Source organism: Trachurus japonicus, chromosome 10, assembly GCF_045865225.1.
Source record: "Trachurus japonicus isolate A0001 chromosome 10, Traja_1.0".
In the NCBI taxonomy this organism is placed as follows: Eukaryota; Metazoa; Chordata; class Actinopteri; order Carangiformes; family Carangidae; genus Trachurus; species Trachurus japonicus.
Window position 1 is genome coordinate 4959688 of NC_140916.1, and position 18594 is coordinate 4978281.

Here is an 18594-nt window from a genome sequence, read left to right on the forward strand (position 1 = left end):
AGACTGAAACCTGGATCTGGATCAGACTGAAACATGGATCTAGATCAAACTAAAACCTGGATCTGGATCAGACTAAAACCTGGATCTGGATCTGGATCAGACTGAAACCTGGTCCTGGATCAAACTGAAACCTGGACCTGGATCAAACTGAAACCTGGATCTGGATCAGACTGAAACCTGGACCTGGATCAGACTACAACCTGGATCTGGATCAGACTGAAACCTGGATCTGGACCTGGATCTGATTAAAACCTGGATCTGGATCAGACTGAAACCTGGACCTGGATCAGACTGAAACCTGGATCTGGATCAGACTGAAACCTGGACCTGGATCAGACTGAAACCTGGATCTGGATCAGACTGAAATCTGTGGACCTGGATCTGATTAAAACCTGGATCTGGATCAGACTGAAACCTGGATCTGGATCTGGATCAGACTTGTACTCACACGCAGAGTCTCCAGGTCCTCGTCGATGTCAATGAGCGTGTGCACGTTGTTGGAGATGGCGGTGATGACGCGGTCGACCACGTGCACGATGCCGTTGGTGGCGTGTTGATCCGGTTTGATCAGACGAGCGCAGTTCACTGTCACCACCTGAGGGGGCGGGGCTTAGCTTAGAGGGGGCGGGGCTTAGCTTAGACAACACTCAGTTCACTGTCACCACCTGAGGGGGCGGGGCTTATCTTAGCGGGGGCGGGGCTTAGCTTAGACAGTGTGTTACAGTTTGGCTCATTTCTCTAAACAGAAATTACATTCTCAAAACAACATGGACAAATCTCCAAAACAACTTGGTGATTGTTCACAACAGAATTGTATTTCTCGTTCATTTCATCAAATTGCAAATGTCTTCGTACATCTTTGCAAATGATTAAGTTCAGCTGGCTGCAGTAGCACAATGTCCAAGAGAATAGATCTTATTTTGTATGTTTTATGGCAAGAACAGACAGACAGATTACTAGAAGAATTGGATATTGAGTGAGGGGCAGGCAATATAAGATGTATCTTCTCCCTGCTCCAGTGGCGTCATTTCAGTTTTAGACAAGGTATGGCAAGGACCCACCCCTCACGGGGGGGTCCGAAAATTTGTGCGCATTGTAAATTGAAATGCAGCAATCTGGTGTGATTTGAGAGCAAAATCACGAAGCTTTCTGAGGCCCCGTCCATACGAACCCGGGTATTTTTGAAACCGTGTGTTTCTCTACACGGTTTGGCCTTTCGTCCACACGTAACCGCAGAACTGGGCTCCTGAAACCGGAGTTTTTTGTAACCAGAGTCCAGGGTGAACTTTTTCGAAAACTCCGGTTTCAGCTTCACGTGTGGACAGGAAAACCGGACATTTTTCAGAAATCCCTGCCCTCCCTAGTTACTGTTGCTAGCACGTCAAGTTCTCGACGCTGACCATGCGCTGACCACTCAGACGCTCCTGTGAATATCAATAATCACTAAACATGCGGACACTAATACAAAACCGCGTGGTCACCATATGTGGTTACATGCTGCTATTCCGACATGCCGCTATTTCGACATTGACTTCTAATTTTATTTTTCAAGCGTCCCACTAGTCCGAGATTCTTTTTTCATTGTCGGAGTGGGGGCACTTTACTATTTTTCAAACATTCCGCTTTTCCGACATTGATTGATTAGGCTACATTATAGTCAGACCTGTCCTGATTTTTTTTCTTCATCTGAGACACTGTTTCTCATACACAAATACATAGGCCTATAAGAGAGAAGAAAAAACAAACCCTCCAAGTTTAAAAACACACCGGCAGCAGCACCCCTGATCTGCAGCTACTGAGACTGTTATTATTCTGTCACTGAAGTCAGCTGAAGAGAGAATAACTTTGTTGCTGCTCCACAGAGAGCACATGGCTAATTAATATGCACGTGCTGACCATTGTGTCTACGCATTCCGGGGGCAGAGGTGTGTTCACGTGCACAACTGCACACCATTCAACCAGTTTGATTTATCAAAGAGAAATTGCGGAGAGTTGTGCATGCACAGTTTGATAGATCTAAAAAAGGTGTAAATATTTTGGGTGTCTTTTCTCCGTAGGCCTAAGCAAAACATTTAGTAGCAGCAGTTTTACACTGCTTACTTACAGTTTTGATAAATGAGGCCCCAGGCCCTGAGCCCAGAGCCCAGACGCTCACAGACGCAGCTCTCCGCTGTCCGTGGTGCTGAAGGTGACAGGTTAACTTGACAAACAAACTGCAGCATAGTTCTGTTTGTTTATCATGTGTGTTAGTTTTGTTTGCGACTTGATAGTTGAGTTGTTGAAATTAAGAACATCACTCCCTCATCAAACCGGTGACAGGCATGCTGAAAAGAAAAGAGAGAGAGACGCGCCTGGGTATCGCAGCTGTAAAAAAAAAAAAAAAAAATCGGAATAGCGGTATCAAAAAGTGTCGGACTACCGGCATGTCTAGATAGAGGGATGTCGTCTAATAGCGGGATGTCTAAATAGAGACATGTCGGAATAGCGGGCGGACCCCACCATGCTGATATGGCTAAAATAGGCTTTTATCAAATTGTAAATTGCGGTCACTTCCCCACTGTGTTGCTTCCTTCCGTCCTGTACATTTGTTTTAAATGAAGCCTTTCAGAATCAATCAGTGGATCGATGGATTGTCGTTACGATGTGTGTATTTGTGTATTTTCGTATCTGTCATAAACAAGAGATTACGGGCGGGGTACGTGTTAGTAGCGCGGACTCGCGGTGCCGGTCAGTTTGAGCTGTTTGAGCCTCCACTCTCTCTGTACAGGTTATAGCTGCTTTCCTGTTAGGAGTGATATCACCACCTACTGCTTTGGAATGCACATGAAGACGGATTTGCGGTTTCATGTGGACGGAGTTATTTTTTATCACACCGGTGGTGTGGACGCGAATTTTTTTTTAACCGGGGTCCAGAAAAGTTCGGTTTCAAAAATACCCGTGTTCGTGTGGACTAGGCCTGAATTATCACTATCAATGCTATGGATTGGATGATACTCACAATACCCCACACAAGGGTTCACAATCAAACTTATTTATCTTTTGAAAATAAATCATTAGTGGGGTCTGAAAAAGTCAAACAGAGCTCTCGTAGTTGATGTAACAGTGTGATAAATAATTTCCCAGGACAACTCCAGCTTTTCCAGGACCTTTGACACTTTTTCTCAATTTCCATGTGTTTTCCATGACTGGATAACCATTTTCCAGGTTTTCGAGGATGCGTGGGAAGTATTAACAAGTATTTTCTTGTTAAAATCCATTTGTAAATAATCTCTGGAGACAAATGAATAGGCTATTTGAAGTTTATCCACTCCGTAAAAGGTGTCTGTATCCTTGCCATTTCTTTTGTGTCAACAAATTATTGCCAACATGAGTTTATTCACTGCTAATCTACAGTACATGTTTCTACAGTAAGAACAGCAAAGTTTAACAGCAAAATCAGAGTAAATTTAATCTGGGAACAAATTAAAATTTTCACAACAACTAAATTGAATGAGTGATTCCTCCTGTTGCTGCTGTGATTCACTACATTCAGGTAGCCTAATGTTAGAGAGGGCCTTGCTTGGGACTTGTTTGTCTCAATTAGAAGTTTTTGTGATTTGTGACAAGATAAACAGCCTCCACACTCCACAGACAGCTGTCATTAGCCTGTTCTTAACAAGATGACTGCAGCAGCTTCACAGTGTTTCTCAAATAAGAGCTTTCATTTTACTGTCTAAGTAGCTAGTGTTAGCCAAACAAGCACTGAAATATGACTCATATTTATGCATGTGGAATAAGTGGTAAACTAAGTTGTTAGCAGGCACCACTGGGAAGTCATGTTGATGGCTTTATAACTCACAAAGGTTTTAGTCGCTCCACATTCACGTCTACAGCACATGGAGTTATACAGTCATATGAGTTACACCTATGATGCAGCGGCGTGCACTCGTACACGCGCTTTCACAGACACAGCGCACGGCGCGGGGCAGCCCCGCCCCTCAGCGAGAGACAGAGAGAGAGGAGGAGAGAGGAGCAAGAGCAGCATGGTGTTCAGTGAGAAAGAGGCAACACTATCGCGAGTCGGTCAGAGAGATACAACAGGACACAGTACGCCGTCCCGGTACGCCGTAAAAAGTCCCGGTACGCCAGAGGTTATGTGCCAGTACTCCGAACATTTTCTACCAAAGTCAAGGTATGGCGAGTGCCATACACCGCCATACCCAAATGACGCCACTGCCCTGCTCCCTTCCAACCAATGAAAGAAATGTTGTGATTTGCCATGATATTGTCAAATTGTGAAATTGCCTTGGTTGGAGTAAATAGAAAGAAAGAAAGAAAGAAAGAAAGAAAGAAAGAAAGAAAGAAAGAAAGAAAGAAAGAAAGAAAGAAAGAAAGAAAGAAAGAAAGAAAGATCTAAACTGTTGATTCTCAGTCTGATGGTTGTTCTCTCCAAAACATGTCAGCCTCACATGCACAATAGTCTGTTCAGTCAAGAACATAAACCACCACCATATTAATTTACAGCAATATAGGCTACATATAATTTTCCTTGTTTTTGTTCATGTGTTTATATTACAGTATATTATGATGTTTACATTTTCTTTTTACTCTTATGAATGGAAGTTACTTTACATACGAATAAAAATGGTTACCTTTCCTTGAGTAGGAGTGCAATGTGTGATGTCAAACCTTATAGGCTACTCTTACCCTAAAACCCTGTTGTTGTTTTTTTCTCAGTTTTGTACACAATTGTATTCTGTTAGCTAGACAAAAAAAAAGTAGTCCAGTAACTATTGTGAATGAAGGACTGGGCTCAGACTGAGAGGTAGACATGAGGGACGTTTCAATGCTCCTCTGTCATAGGGACAAAACATCTAAACATTTTGACATGCAGTGCTCACACGATGCCAAAGGGACGATGCATTTTGGGGAAACTGAATATTTGTATGAGAAGGAAATTTAGTTTTGACACAAGAGTGAAGTGTTTTGAGAGAGAGGATGAGCTTTTGCCAGTGATCTATGGTGTTGAGCTGAACTTTATCACTGTTCTGTCAAATGATCTGAGAGTTTAGAGAATGTAATTTCTGTTTAGAGAAATGAGCCAAACCAACTGAGAACAACTGTAATGTGTGTGTTCCAGTGTGTGTGTGTGTGTCTGACCCCGTTGCTGTAGTGGTGGATGTGCACGTCGAAGTCCTGGTACATGGAGGAGAAGGAGGATCCGTGTTTGAGCTCCTCTGACGTCAGTCGGCGGTTCACCATGTGGTAGTGCAGCGCGTTGAGCAGCTCGATGTTCACGTTGCTCACCAGCGCGTCCAGGATCTCCTGCAGCGCCAACACATGACATCATCACTCCCTGTCTGGGCCGCTCGCAGCCTCACATCAACACCAGTCACTGTTGTGTGTGTGTGTTCAACTCCTTTACTCTAGTAAAAGTAATAGAGTACAGTCTCTGGAATGTACTTTAGAAGTAAAAGTATAAAGTAAAAATGACAAAAGACTCAGGCTGGATGAGTCAGACTAGTATGGCAAGTGGATTTAACATTTAAAAGCTAAGTTTGACTCTCTGGAATTAACATTGTAGATATCAACAACGTCTTTGTGACTTGTCGTAACTACATTTTGAATAGTTGGATTTTTCATTCAAGATATCTGTAATTCAGTTTTGCCTCATCAAAAAGAATATTTCCGATATCCGCAACTACGTTCTTCCTAGGACAAATGACATCACTTTTGCCATTCATGTGTATGGGGTTTGTCATTACAGATATCTACAATTCAGTTGCAGATATCCGCTATGTGAATTACTGATATCTGTAACTGAATTATGACTAGTACTAATTCCAGTTTGAGATATCTACAACGTCATTTTGACTAGTCATAATTCCAGTTACAGATATCTACAACGTCATTTTGACTAGTCAAAGCTTAATTACATATATCCAAAAAGGGACATGTAGATATCTTTAATTGAGGTGAATTAAAGATATCTTGAACTGGAATTATGACTAGTCAGAATCAATTTGTAGATATCTCAAACTGGAATTAGTACTAGTCGTAATTCAGTTACAGATATCTGTAATTCACATAGCGGATATCTGCAACTGAATTGTAGATATCTATAATGACAAACCTCATACACATGAATGGTTAAAGTGACGCCATTTGTCCCAGGAAGAACGTAGTTGTGGATATCGATGTGAAATATTCTTTTTGACTAGGCAAAACTGAATTACAGATATCTGCAACACATATCCAGTCTTTAAATGTTAAAATGGCTTGACTAGACTAGACTCTAATAGAACAGGAGCTGAATGCAGTAACAGACGATGAGTCAACTCTATAAGGAATTGGACTGGAAGGTCACAATCAGGTTCTTCAGGACAACTAACAACGTCTGTCTCCAGAAACATCACAGCAACGACAGCTAGAGGAACCAGTGACCACACAGTGACCACACTGCCTGAAAAGTGGTTACAGGAAGTAAAGCATGTCTACATTATGGGATGTCTGACTGCATAGTTACAGCTAAAAGTACCAGCGCCAGTTATTGACTATCTCACCTTATACCTCCAAATTTAAATTTTGGTAACGCTTTATATTAAGGTCCTTGTAATAAGCATTAGTTAATAGGTAATAAGGCCCTTATAAGTGATTACAAGATGCTTATTAACATTATTATGCATTTATAAGACTATATATGCATTAATAGACTCATTATAATATAGTTAATAGCAGACTATAAGAGATTTATAATAACTTATAATAAACTTAGTTAACTGTTTGTTGATGCTTATGAACATTAATAAAATCCTTATGAGTATCTTATAATTGTTCATAATAACATTACAAACACATATATTGACTCAACTAGCCCAATCATTATGTCTTTATTAGTCTTAAGGTCTGTGTAATAAGCGTTAGTTAATAGGTAATAAGGCTCTTATAAGTGCTAACAAGTATTAATAGTCTCATTATAATATAGTTAATAGCAGACTATAAGAGATTTATAATAACTTATAAGAAACTTGTTAACTGTTGATGCTTAAGAACATTAATAAAATCTTCATGAGTATCAATCTAACCCAACCATGATGTCTTTGTCATGCCTTTATTAATCTTTTTTTTGTTTGATTTATTAACATTATACTTTATTGCTCATCTACGTATTATAAGTTTACTTGTTTACAGTAAACTGTGCTTTTTGCAGGTACTGGATCTAAAGCGAGAACAATGTCTTATTAAGGCTGATAAATCTTTTATTATGCATTTGATTTTGGTTTTCAGAAAGGTGCGTCGGAGGAGAAGAGTAGAGTTTCTTCTCACTTGAAACAATTTACCCTTTCGCTTTTATTTTGAAGGCAAACAGCAAAACCGGAAGTTCCGGTTTAAGCTAGCAGCTGATAGCTTAACACATGCCCATGTGTAAAATGGAGGTAGTTGCCCAACATTTTTGCCCCCGAGTAGAATTCAAACCCATTCTGGGCCTCGAAAAGAAGCAGCTGACAAGAGGAAGCGTTGTGAGACGGAGGATGACTCTTCTGGTAAGTTTAACTGCTGCTAACTAGTTAGTACAAACTCAAACATGCATAGCTAACGTTAGCCGAAGCTAGTGTAGACCTAGCCGCCTCAAGACTGTTGCTGCCCTACGGAAGCGCTTCTCTGTGTATCAGTGAGAACGTTTTTATATTAAAATGTAGTTTATTTTGTCTCCAGCTAGGCTTATATACATACAATGTACATTGTCGAAATATATAACTTCTCTCTTTCGTTGTGCACCGTCTGATATGTTCTTGACACTTTTCTGTACATGATAGCCTACTTACTGCTGTGTACATTCAGCACAGTCATTTGAGTTTGAGTTTGAGTTTAATGAAATGTGCTACATTAAGACTCTATTTAAAATGCTTGAAAATTAAACTGTAAAGTGTTATTGCAGGATATATCGAGACTTTTATTTTTTTATGTTTTTACATTAAAAAAAATGTCATTATGAAAACTCAGATGTAAATTTCCTCTATCCTCATTCTCTCCCGACCCCTCCTCAGACTCCTCAAGCTCCTCAACCTCAGATGATGGCAAGAAGAAGAGGAAGAGGGAATTGCTTTTGATGCAAACAAGAGTGCAAAAGAGCAGCTGCGTTAAATGTTCAATGGAATTAAAAATAAAAAAAAAATAAAAGTGTACTTTTTTTTCAAAGACCTGTTTTAGGTTATTTTTATACATTTTAAGTACTATAAAAATCATGTTGCACTTTGCAAAATTGCACTTTTTTGAGTTAAATTATTTGTATAATATGCCTAAATGTTTTAAAGGGGCTTTCTACCTGTTTTAGGTGATTTAGATTTTTATACATTTTCAGTAAAATGTCTCTTTACTTGACAGCAATGAATAAAACAATGTTGGGCTTCACTGTTGAAACATTTGTATTACTATGCAATCTTTTCTTTACATTTCATCAACCTTGACCACATGTATTGTTCATTACAGATGTGGAAGTTGTGAAAATCATTGTTAACCATTAATGAATGCATTACAAAAGATTTATTAGACTTAATAAGGCATTGTTCTCGCTTTAGATCCAGTACCTGCAAAAAGCATAGTTAACTGTTAACAAATGCATAGTTAACTGATAATAAGGGCATAATAATGCACAATAAAAGATTTATCAGCATTAATAAGACATTGTTCTCGCTTTAGATCCAGTACCTGCAAAAAGCATAGTTAACTGTTAACAAGTGCATAGTTAATTTATAATAGATGAGCAATAAAGTATATATTAATGTTAATAAATCAAACAAAAAAGATTAATAAAGGCATGACAAAGACATCATGGTTGGGCTACACTCAATGTGTTTGTAATGTTATTATGAACAATTATAAGATACTCATGAAGATTTTATTAATGTTCTTAAGCATCAACAAACAGTTAACAAGTTTCTTATAAGTTATTATAAATCTCTTATAGTCTGCTATTAACTATATTATAATGAGACTATTAATACTTGTAAGCACTTATAAGAGCCTTATTACCTATTAACTAACGCTTATTACACATACCTTAGGATTAATAAAGGCATAACAAAGACATAATGATTGGGCTAGTTGAGTCAATATATGTGTTTGTAATGTTATTATGAACAATTATAAGATACTCATAAGGATCTTATTAATGTTCATAAGCATCAACAAACAGTTAACTAAGTTTATTATAAGTTTATTATAAATCAATTATAGTCTGCTATTAACTATATTATTATGAGTCTATTAATACATATATAGTCTTATAAATGCATAATAATGTTAATAAGCATCTTGTAATCACTTATAAGAGCCTTCTTACCTATTAACTAATGCTTATTACAAGGACCTTAATATAAAGCGTTACCTCAATTTTATTTAAATAACTACTGTCATTATTATCTCTTTACCTATTTTTATTCATTTATTGTTTTTTTTATTGCTTTAAATATGACTTTTTTATAGTTAGAGAACTAGATACGGTCTACGTGCTCTACCTTTATCTCTGCGTGACAGATGAGACCCAGTCTCAAGATGACTCTTTGTTTAGTTTTGTGATGTTAATCATCTGTTTATGTGCATTAAAGGCAATAAAGTTAAAACAATTAAAATTAAAAATGAATTGTTGCCATCAATGCTACAAGGAGACGTCCAGCACCGAACAGAACACAGCAGGACGTGAGGAGTAGGAAGGACAGATGTGTCCAGATAGATACAGATACCTGAAGAATCTACTGAAGTACTGTAACAAAGTATTTGTACTTGGTTACTTCATGTGTGTGTGTGTACTGACGGTGGGCAGCGCGGCCCAGGCCTCGTTGCTCGGGGCGAAGAAGGTGAAGCTTCCTGGTCCTTCGATCTCGTCCCTCAGCTTGGCTCGGTCCGAGTACATCTGAGTGGTGGAGGCTCCGACCACGCCCAGCGTGTTGTAGATGTTCACCAGAGGCAGCGCTGCACACAGTTTGAGTGCATTTCTCAAAACAATTAGTACAAACTGTAAAACCTGTTGGATAACCTGCAAAAGTGCATCACTCGCTCAACATGGAAAGTTCATCCCTCAAAAGTAAATATTCATGTCAGTGAAACTGTCAGTGTCGTACAGTGTAGTACATGAGAAGTCTTGACACCATCGGTTGTGAACGAGATAGTCAAACGGTTTTATCATGTTTTCATTATGACAGTTTACACTCTAAGTGTTTTCTAATGCGAAAAAGTCATGACACTACCTGAAAATGCTCCAGACAGCGCTACACACTACTAGTACAGCCATGTGAAAACTACAGTACAGTTACACATTACTGTATTTAGTGCAGTAACTGATACTGAATATGTATGTTTCACATTTTTACTGCATAATGCTCTTTGCAATTCTAAGTTGTTCACAGCGTTGTGCAAAAGAAAAATACACTACAGTCATCTATTTACAACAATCATAAGAAACACCCTGTGGGTAGAGCTGTGTAAAACTGTAAATAATACTGCAGTACATATAGTAACTGAACCTACAGAGTACTTTTACATTTTCATTCTGATCTGAGAAAAGCACCAAAAACTGTAAATAAGTTAATAATAAATAAATAAAAGTTATGATATAGATAGATAGAACGATAGAACGATAGATAGAACGATAGAACGATAGAACGATAGATAGAACGATAGATAGAACAATAGATAGATAGATAGATAGATAGATAGATAGATAGATAGATAGATAGATAGATAGATAGATAGATAGATAGATAGATAGATAGATAGATAGATAGATGGATGGATGGATGGATCTACCTGCAGGACAGCCCTTCTCTCCAGGAATCCTCTCATATCCGGGGCAACACTCGTACGTGATCACCCTGCAGCAGACGACACACACACACACACACACACACACACACACACACACACACACACACACACAGACTCATGAGAACCTCCTCCAGCCTGGTGGTCTGGTCTGTGGTTCTGGACCTGTCTGAACCGGGTTCTGCTGGTTTTGGCCTCATAAAGTGGTTTTCCCTCATAACTCAGACTCATAAACTCCGTCTGTGTCTAATGACGCTAATAAAGTTCCCTGGTGCTGTGAGAATCTCCTGTTTCCCCCGAGCAGTAAACGCACCGTTTCCCACAATGCTCCACTTTACATGGCCGCAAAGACACAGGCCCACACTGAGCCCACGGTTCTGGTTCTGGTTCTGGAACAACAGACACTGTGGCCTCAGACCTATGTGAACCAGACGGAGCGGTGACGGGGGTCCACAGGTCTCAGGTTTGATTCCCTGAGCGACGCATCATCATCACTTCCTGTGGATATTTCCATAATAAAAGTGTCTCAGCCGTCTGGACTCATAAAGCTCATTTCCTCAGAGAGAAGAAGAATGTGTGTGTGTGTGTGTGTGTGTGTGTGGGAGGGGGGGGCTAGCCTCACACTTCCTGTTCTCTACAAAATAAAACGTTAGGCTGAAGTTTAAATCAACTGGACCCCCCAGGACTGAGACAGAGCGAAGGTTCAGGTCTCCGTCTCCGTGTCTCTGAGCTGCCGTCTCCGATCACAGCAGTAAAATGTAAACAGATGGAGATCAGCTACCGGCTGTGTGTGTGTGTGTGTGTGTGTGTGTGTGTGTGTGTGTGTGTGTTTGTGTGTGTGTGTGTGTGTGTGTGCTGGAACACACTGGACTGATTATCAAACCAGATGGAAACTCAACTCTCGTTTGTTTCCCACATAAACAAAGATGGCCGCCGTGGACTCTTGACAAAACAAACAGAGCGAGGTCGCACTAACTCATCCAGGGAGGAGGGGGGGGGGGAATCTTTCAACATTTAAAAGCTCCATCCTACTTCCTGTTCATCACCACAAGTTCCTCAACACATGTGACTCAGAGGGAGGAGGGGCCAGAGGTGAGGGGGTTGCTACCAGCTACCGGATGAAAAACGAGGAACAGAAACGGAGAAGTCAATCATTTCCATGGTAACAGATGAATCATTTGTAACTGACAAGTTCAACTAAAAATGCTAAAACAGCTGTTTCCATGAAAACCAACAAAACCATTTCACAGCTGCTGCTCAAACACTGAGGAAGATGAAGATGAAGATGGAGATGGAGACAAAGAGGAAGATGAAGATGAAGATGGAGATGGAGACAAAGAGGAAGATGAAGATGGGGATGGAGATGGAGATGGAGATGGAGATGAAGATGAAGATGGAGATAAAGATAAAGATGGAGATGAAGACAAAGATGGAGATGGAGATGAAGATGGAGATGAAGATAAAGATGGAGATGGAGATGGAGATGGAGATGGAGATGGAGATGGAGATGAAGATGAAGATAAAGATGGAGATGAAGATAAAGATGGAGATGAAGATAAAGATGGAGATGGAGATGAACAGCTTCAGTCTTCATCACTTACTCATCCACAGGCAGCTGGTTATCACATCACTAAAAAACAATATGTGCTCACACACACACTCACACAAAGAGACACAAACACACACAAAAACACACAAAGACACACACACAGACACACACACAAACACACACAAAGACACACACACACACACACACACACACACACACACACACACACACACACACACACACACACACACACACACACAGCTTTAATCCTGTCCAGCTCATGCAGAGTGAGGTCTGTGACACAGCTGGTCCACTGCTGCCAGGGCCTCATTAACACACACACACACACACACACACACACGCACGCACGCACACACACACACACACACACACACACACACACACACACACACACACACACACACACACACACACACACACACACACACACACACACACACACACACACACAGATATGAGGTTTCCATCTGGCAAATGCAAAATGAAAATACCAGCAACATCCTCCTAAACACTGAGCGTCGTCATGACTACGACCCTGACGTGACCCCTGGACGGAGGAAAAAACCTCTGACCTGAAGGAGCCAAACATCTGCAACATCTGGACCGACCGTGTCTCTGTCTCTGTCTCCGTCTCCGACTCTTTACATTATTGATTCACATCGTCTCAGGTCACTGACTATTTACTGTGAACGCTGACTGACTGTGATGGTCTCCTATTGGTCCGTTCCCTCCTCTGTCTCTGTCTCTGAACGATAGATAGAACGATAGAATGATAGAACGATAGAATGATAGAACAATAGAATGATAGATAGATAGATAGATAGATAGATAGATAGATAGATAGATAGATAGATAGATAGATAGATAGATAGATAGATAGATAAATAGATAGATAGAACGATAGATAGATAGATAGATAGATAGAACGATAGATAGAACGATAGATGGATAAAAAGATAGATAGAACAATAGATAGATAGATAGATAGAACGATAGATAGAACGATAGATAGATAAAAAGATAGATAGAACAATAGATAGATAGATAGAACGATAGATAGAACAATAGATAGATAGATAGAACGATAGATATAGATCGATAGATAGAACGATAGAACAATAGATAGATAGAACGATAGAACGATAGAACGATAGATAGATAGATAGATAGATAGATAGATAGATAGATAGATAGATAGATAGATAGATAGATAGATAGATAGATAGATAGATAGATAGATAGAGTCTGCCTCTCCTATTGGTCCGTTCCTCCTCTGGTCAACATAGCTGCAGTCAGCCACTGAACACATCAGGAATCCTACAGACCTTGAACACAGCGGCAGGTAAAAGCTCTGAGCTCCAGACTACAGCAAAATGTGGACAACTGAGTGACCCCTGCTGGTTCTGGTTCTGGTTCTGGTCTTGGTCCCGGTCCGGGTGCTGGATGTAAACTGACACTGATGGTTCTGCCAGACTTTCTCTGGTTACATAAGAGGTGAGGACACCTCCGGAGAGGGACATTCCTCCTCTGCACCCCCTCCCCCCACTGAACCCAGACTACACAAACACACTCAAGTAGAAATCCAGATACAGGAACAGCTTTAGACCAGAACCAGATCAGTCCAGATCCAGAGGGACTCAGACAGTCCTAACTTAAGGACTTAGAACCAAAGACAAAGACACTCTTTGTTTCTGTGCAGCAAAAAGCAAACTGCAGCTGGTTCTGGTTCTGAGAGTCCAGACTCTGGTTCTGGTTCTGGTTCTGAGAGTCCAGACTCTGGCTCTGGTTCTGGTTCTGGTCTTTGGTTTCAGACTCACGTGGGTTTTCCACAGATCTTGCGGTGGTACCACTGTTTACAGTTGGTGAAGTATTTCTTATCGGTTCCTTTGATCTGCTGCATCGCACACACGTTGGGTCTGAAGAGAGAGACAGGTAAACAACAACAGGTAAACAACAACATCATAAACCATAAACAACAACAGGTAAACAACAACAGGTAGTAAACAACATCAGGTTAACAATAGATAACAGCAGGTTAATAACAGGTAAACAACATCAGGTCCTTTAAACTCTAAAGTTTGATGACATCACTGATAAACCACTGCTTTCTTCATCAGTCCACCTTAAACAGAGTAGCCTATGTACAGTTTAAGGTGGACTGATGAAGGACTCTTTTGTTAACAGGCACCGTGTTTCCTTATAAACGGACTCCACCTTTAAAAGCTTTAGTGGTTTCTGTCTGAAAGACCCTGGTAGCGCTGCTGCTGCTCTAAAGTTTTTTAGTCTGTGATCCCGACCTCAGACCCTCTCACGACATTAACACCAGTGAGTCCGGATCACAGATCACAGAGACCAGAGACTGGAGACTGGAAACCAGAACCTCCTGCACGGCGTCGGGGGAAACTTTTAACTGAACTCACCCCTGCTGCCGACCGCGGATCCGGCTGTGCTGCAGCACCGCCTGGTACGGAGACCGGGCCAGCACCGACATGACCAGGACCAGGACCAGGATCAGACCTGGGACCAGCGCGCAACCTCTCATCTCGACTGTCTGAGACTCAAAGACTAGATTAATAATCTTGCAGCAGCTCTCTGGGTCTCTGCTCCGCTTCCTGCTCCGTCCTCTTCCCGCTCCGCAGCCAAAGTCCCCCCCCCTCCGGTCCACAGGCCGGATTTATGGAGGGCGGGGGGAGAGGAGGGGAGGGAGGGGTAGGAGGGAGGGACAGGACTCACCAAGAACTGAGGTCCTTTAGTTCATGAAAATATGAGATCCACAGACTCAGACTTTGTCCACATGCAGACTTTGTCCAACACTGAGACACCGTTCAAAAGTCATAAACATCTGATGATGGATGCTGCTGATGGACCTGGATGAGGTGTTTCTATAGCAACAGAAGAGACGTCCAGGTCCAGGCCCAGGCCCAGGTCCAGGTTTGAGACTCTGAGCTCTGTTCTTTGTCTCTGTTGCCTTCATGTGCCACCGATAAAATCTGACACATGGAACACAGCTGTGCTGCGTTCAAGAGCAGAAAAGAGACACGATAAACAATCACAGACAAAGACATATAGAGGGACAGAGACACAGACATATAGAGACCAGGACCACCAGGCTGAGGAACAGTTTCTTCCCTGAGGCGGTGCGAATGTTGAATGCTGGGGGACCTCTGTAGCACCCCCCCCTTTTGCACATTTTACACACACACAACGCTCACACTGCACAATTGCCACTTTAGAGTGCCAGGAGGGCGCTGCTGCTGTTGTCATTGTCATTGTATCTTTTATTTATTGTAGCTATATTTTTTACTGTATGTTTTAAAACGACATTACTCGTCTTATCGCAATTTCATTCATCCCATGTTGTTGCATGACAATAAAGAGACCTTTGACCTTTGACCTTTGACATAGAGGGACAGAGATACAGACACAGAGACACATAGAGGGACAGAGACACAGAAAGAGACACAGACAGAGACACATAGAGGGACAGAGACACAGACACATAGAGGAACAGAGACATATAGAGGAGACATATAGAGGAACAGAGACATATAGAGGGACAGAGACACAGAGAGGGACAGAGACACATAGAGGGACAGAGACATATGGGACAGAGACACAGACACATAGGGGGACAGAGACATATAGAGAGACAGAGACATATAGAGGAACAGAGACATATAGAGGGACAGAGACACGGACACATAGAGGGACAGAGACACAGACAGAGGCAGAGAGACAGACAGAGACACATGAACATGCTATGTTATGGGATATGTGCAGTGCTGTTATGTCTTGTGTTTGCTGGGTTGATATGGCTGAGTTGTACTGTTTTTTTTGTCATTGTGGCCATCAAGGCATTTATAGCGCAGCTACAGTGTCCAAGACAAATTTCCCTGAATGGGACAATAAAGTTTGTTGTATCGTATCGTATCGTATCGTATCGTATCGTATTGTATCGTACATAAAGACACAGAGACACACAGACAGAGGCACAGACAGAGACAGATACACAGAGACGCATAGAGGGACAGAGACAGACACATACAGAGACACAGACAGAGACAGAGATGGAGTAAGTTTCTATTTTCTAGATTTTTCCCGTTTTAGAAACACGTGTCCATCGCGTGTCCATCAGGTCCACGTGTCCCACAGTGTTTAGACCGAGTGTCCTCACACAGCTTCTGCTTACTGTCATGGACTTGTTCCAGCGCCAGGACCATTACAGACTGTCTCTGGACCCGGTCCAGACAGTGGCTCCTGGTCCTGATGAGTCCAGAGTGTTGTCATGCTGATGAAGTCTCTGTTGGACAATGTAAACAGCAGCGATGAGTTCACTGACATCTGTTTAAACTAGAGATGTTTCATGTTGAACATAGCTGCTGTGACTCAGCTGAGTGGTTGGCAGCTCTGGGCCCTCTGGTCTTCACTCTGTGGTCCCATGTCTTTGGTCTGTAGTATCAAGTATGTGGTCCCATGTCTTTGGTCTGTAGTCTTAAGTCTGTGGTCCTATGTCTTTGGTCTGCAGTCTTAAAGCAGAAGTAAGCGATCCGGTCGTTTTGGCTAGCTTCCTGTCAGCCGATGGAGTTAGCAGTCCCCGTCCTCGTCCCTACGTCACCACATTCACGCGCATCCCTTGGCTGCACACACAGAGAGGACCGCCCCTTTATGCCGTTCTCTCTCCTCATTGGATAAAGGTTGTAGGATACAAGGAAAGTTTTCTCCTCGGCTTACAGCCGAGCAGAGTGACTGACAGACCCATGTTTCAGACCAAACACTCTATATAAGTGATTGCTGTCGGAAGATATAACTATTTAAGACTTATATTAACACAAACATTCCGCTTACTTCTGCTTTAAGTCTGTGGTCCTATATCTTTGGTCTGTAGTCTTTGTCTGTGGTCTGGGGTCCCATGACTTTGGTCTGTAGTATCAAGTCTTTGTCTGTAGCTTCAAGTCTGTGGTCTGTAGTCTTTGTCTGTGGTCTGCAGTCTCTAGGCTGTGATCTGTGGTCTCAAGTATTTGGTCTGTAGTCTGGGGTCCCATGTCTTTGGTCTTTAGTATACAGTCTCTAGTCTTTAGTTTACAGTCTCTAGCCTTTAGTTTACAGTCTCTGGTCATTCGTTTACAGTCGCTAGTCTCCAGTCTTTAGTTTACCGTCTCTAGTCTCTAGCCTGTAGTTTACAGTCTCTAGTCTCTAGCCTTTAGTTTACAGTCTCTAGTCTCCAGTCTTTAGTACAGTCTCTAGTCTTTAGTTTACAGTCTCTAGCCTTTAGTTTACAGTCTCTGGTCATTTGTTTACAGTCGCTAGTCTCCAGTCTTTAGTTTACCGTCTCTAGTCTCTAGCCTGTAGTTTACAGTCTCTAGTCTCTAGTCTTTAGTTTACAGTCTCTAGCCTTTAGTTTACAGTCTCGAGTCATTAGTTTACAGTCTCTAGTCTCCAGTCTTTAGTTTACAGTCTCTAGTTTCTAGCCTTTAGTTTACAGTCTCTAGTCTCTAGCCTTTAGTTTACAGTCTCTAGTCTCCAGTCTTTAGTTTACAGTCTCTAGTCTCCAGCCTTTAGTTTACAGTCTCTAGTCTTTAGTTTACAGTCACTAGTCTTTAGTTTACAGTCTCTAGTCTTTAGTTTCCAGTCTCTAGTCTTTAGTTTACAGTCACTAGTCTTTAGTTTACAGTCTCTATTCTCTAGTCTTTAATTTATAGTGTCTAGTCTTTAGTTTTGTTGCATCTTCAATAAAAAAGAATGAATGTCCACACAGCAGGAATGCAGTTTAGCGGTTTCTTTACTTGACCATCAACAGCATGGCAGTACACAACATGGGCTTCACTTCCGGAGTGTCACTTCTTCTACTTAATACCAACCTTGACCTATGCTAATCCACATACGCCCCCACCCTGGACTCTCAGGTACTACAGCCTCAAAAAGCGTCAACTGCATATAAACATGTAAACTACCTGTGACTGCAACTGGTTCTCTTGTAAGGAACAAATAATAATTTTCCTACTATACCACATCTCCTCCCCCTTAGGTTAACAGCTCCTGCATGTAAATGGATACTGTATCATACATACAAACATTAACATATGAACACAGGGTTTCCCCCAGAAAACTTGTTAAGCCCGGTGGTAGGGTGGCACCGGCGGCCCATCGGCGGGCCACCGGTGCCCAAGCGTGTTTTTTTGTGACAGGGGCCTGACCCTGACCGATGGCAGGGCCCTGTAGGGAAC

The 18594-nt window shown here is 41.6% G+C and overlaps 1 protein-coding gene across 1 annotated transcript in view; it reads right to left on the bottom strand.

Annotated features, from left to right (window-relative positions):
* tgfbi (transforming growth factor, beta-induced) overlaps positions 1 to 15020 on the bottom strand; it is a 28205-nt gene extending 13185 nt beyond the window's left edge. Inside the window, exons 1-6 of the mRNA XM_085789002.1 lie at positions 14791 to 15020; positions 14188 to 14286; positions 10786 to 10850; positions 9794 to 9951; positions 5140 to 5304; positions 449 to 595 (exon numbers count right to left, since the gene is read on the bottom strand). Of these exons, the coding sequence (XP_085645128.1) occupies positions 449 to 595; positions 5140 to 5304; positions 9794 to 9951; positions 10786 to 10850; positions 14188 to 14286; positions 14791 to 14912 (756 nt within the window). The 5' untranslated portion in view covers positions 14913 to 15020. The remainder of the gene's footprint in view (positions 1 to 448; positions 596 to 5139; positions 5305 to 9793; positions 9952 to 10785; positions 10851 to 14187; positions 14287 to 14790) is intronic.
* Between the last annotated feature and the right edge of the window lie 3574 nt (positions 15021 to 18594).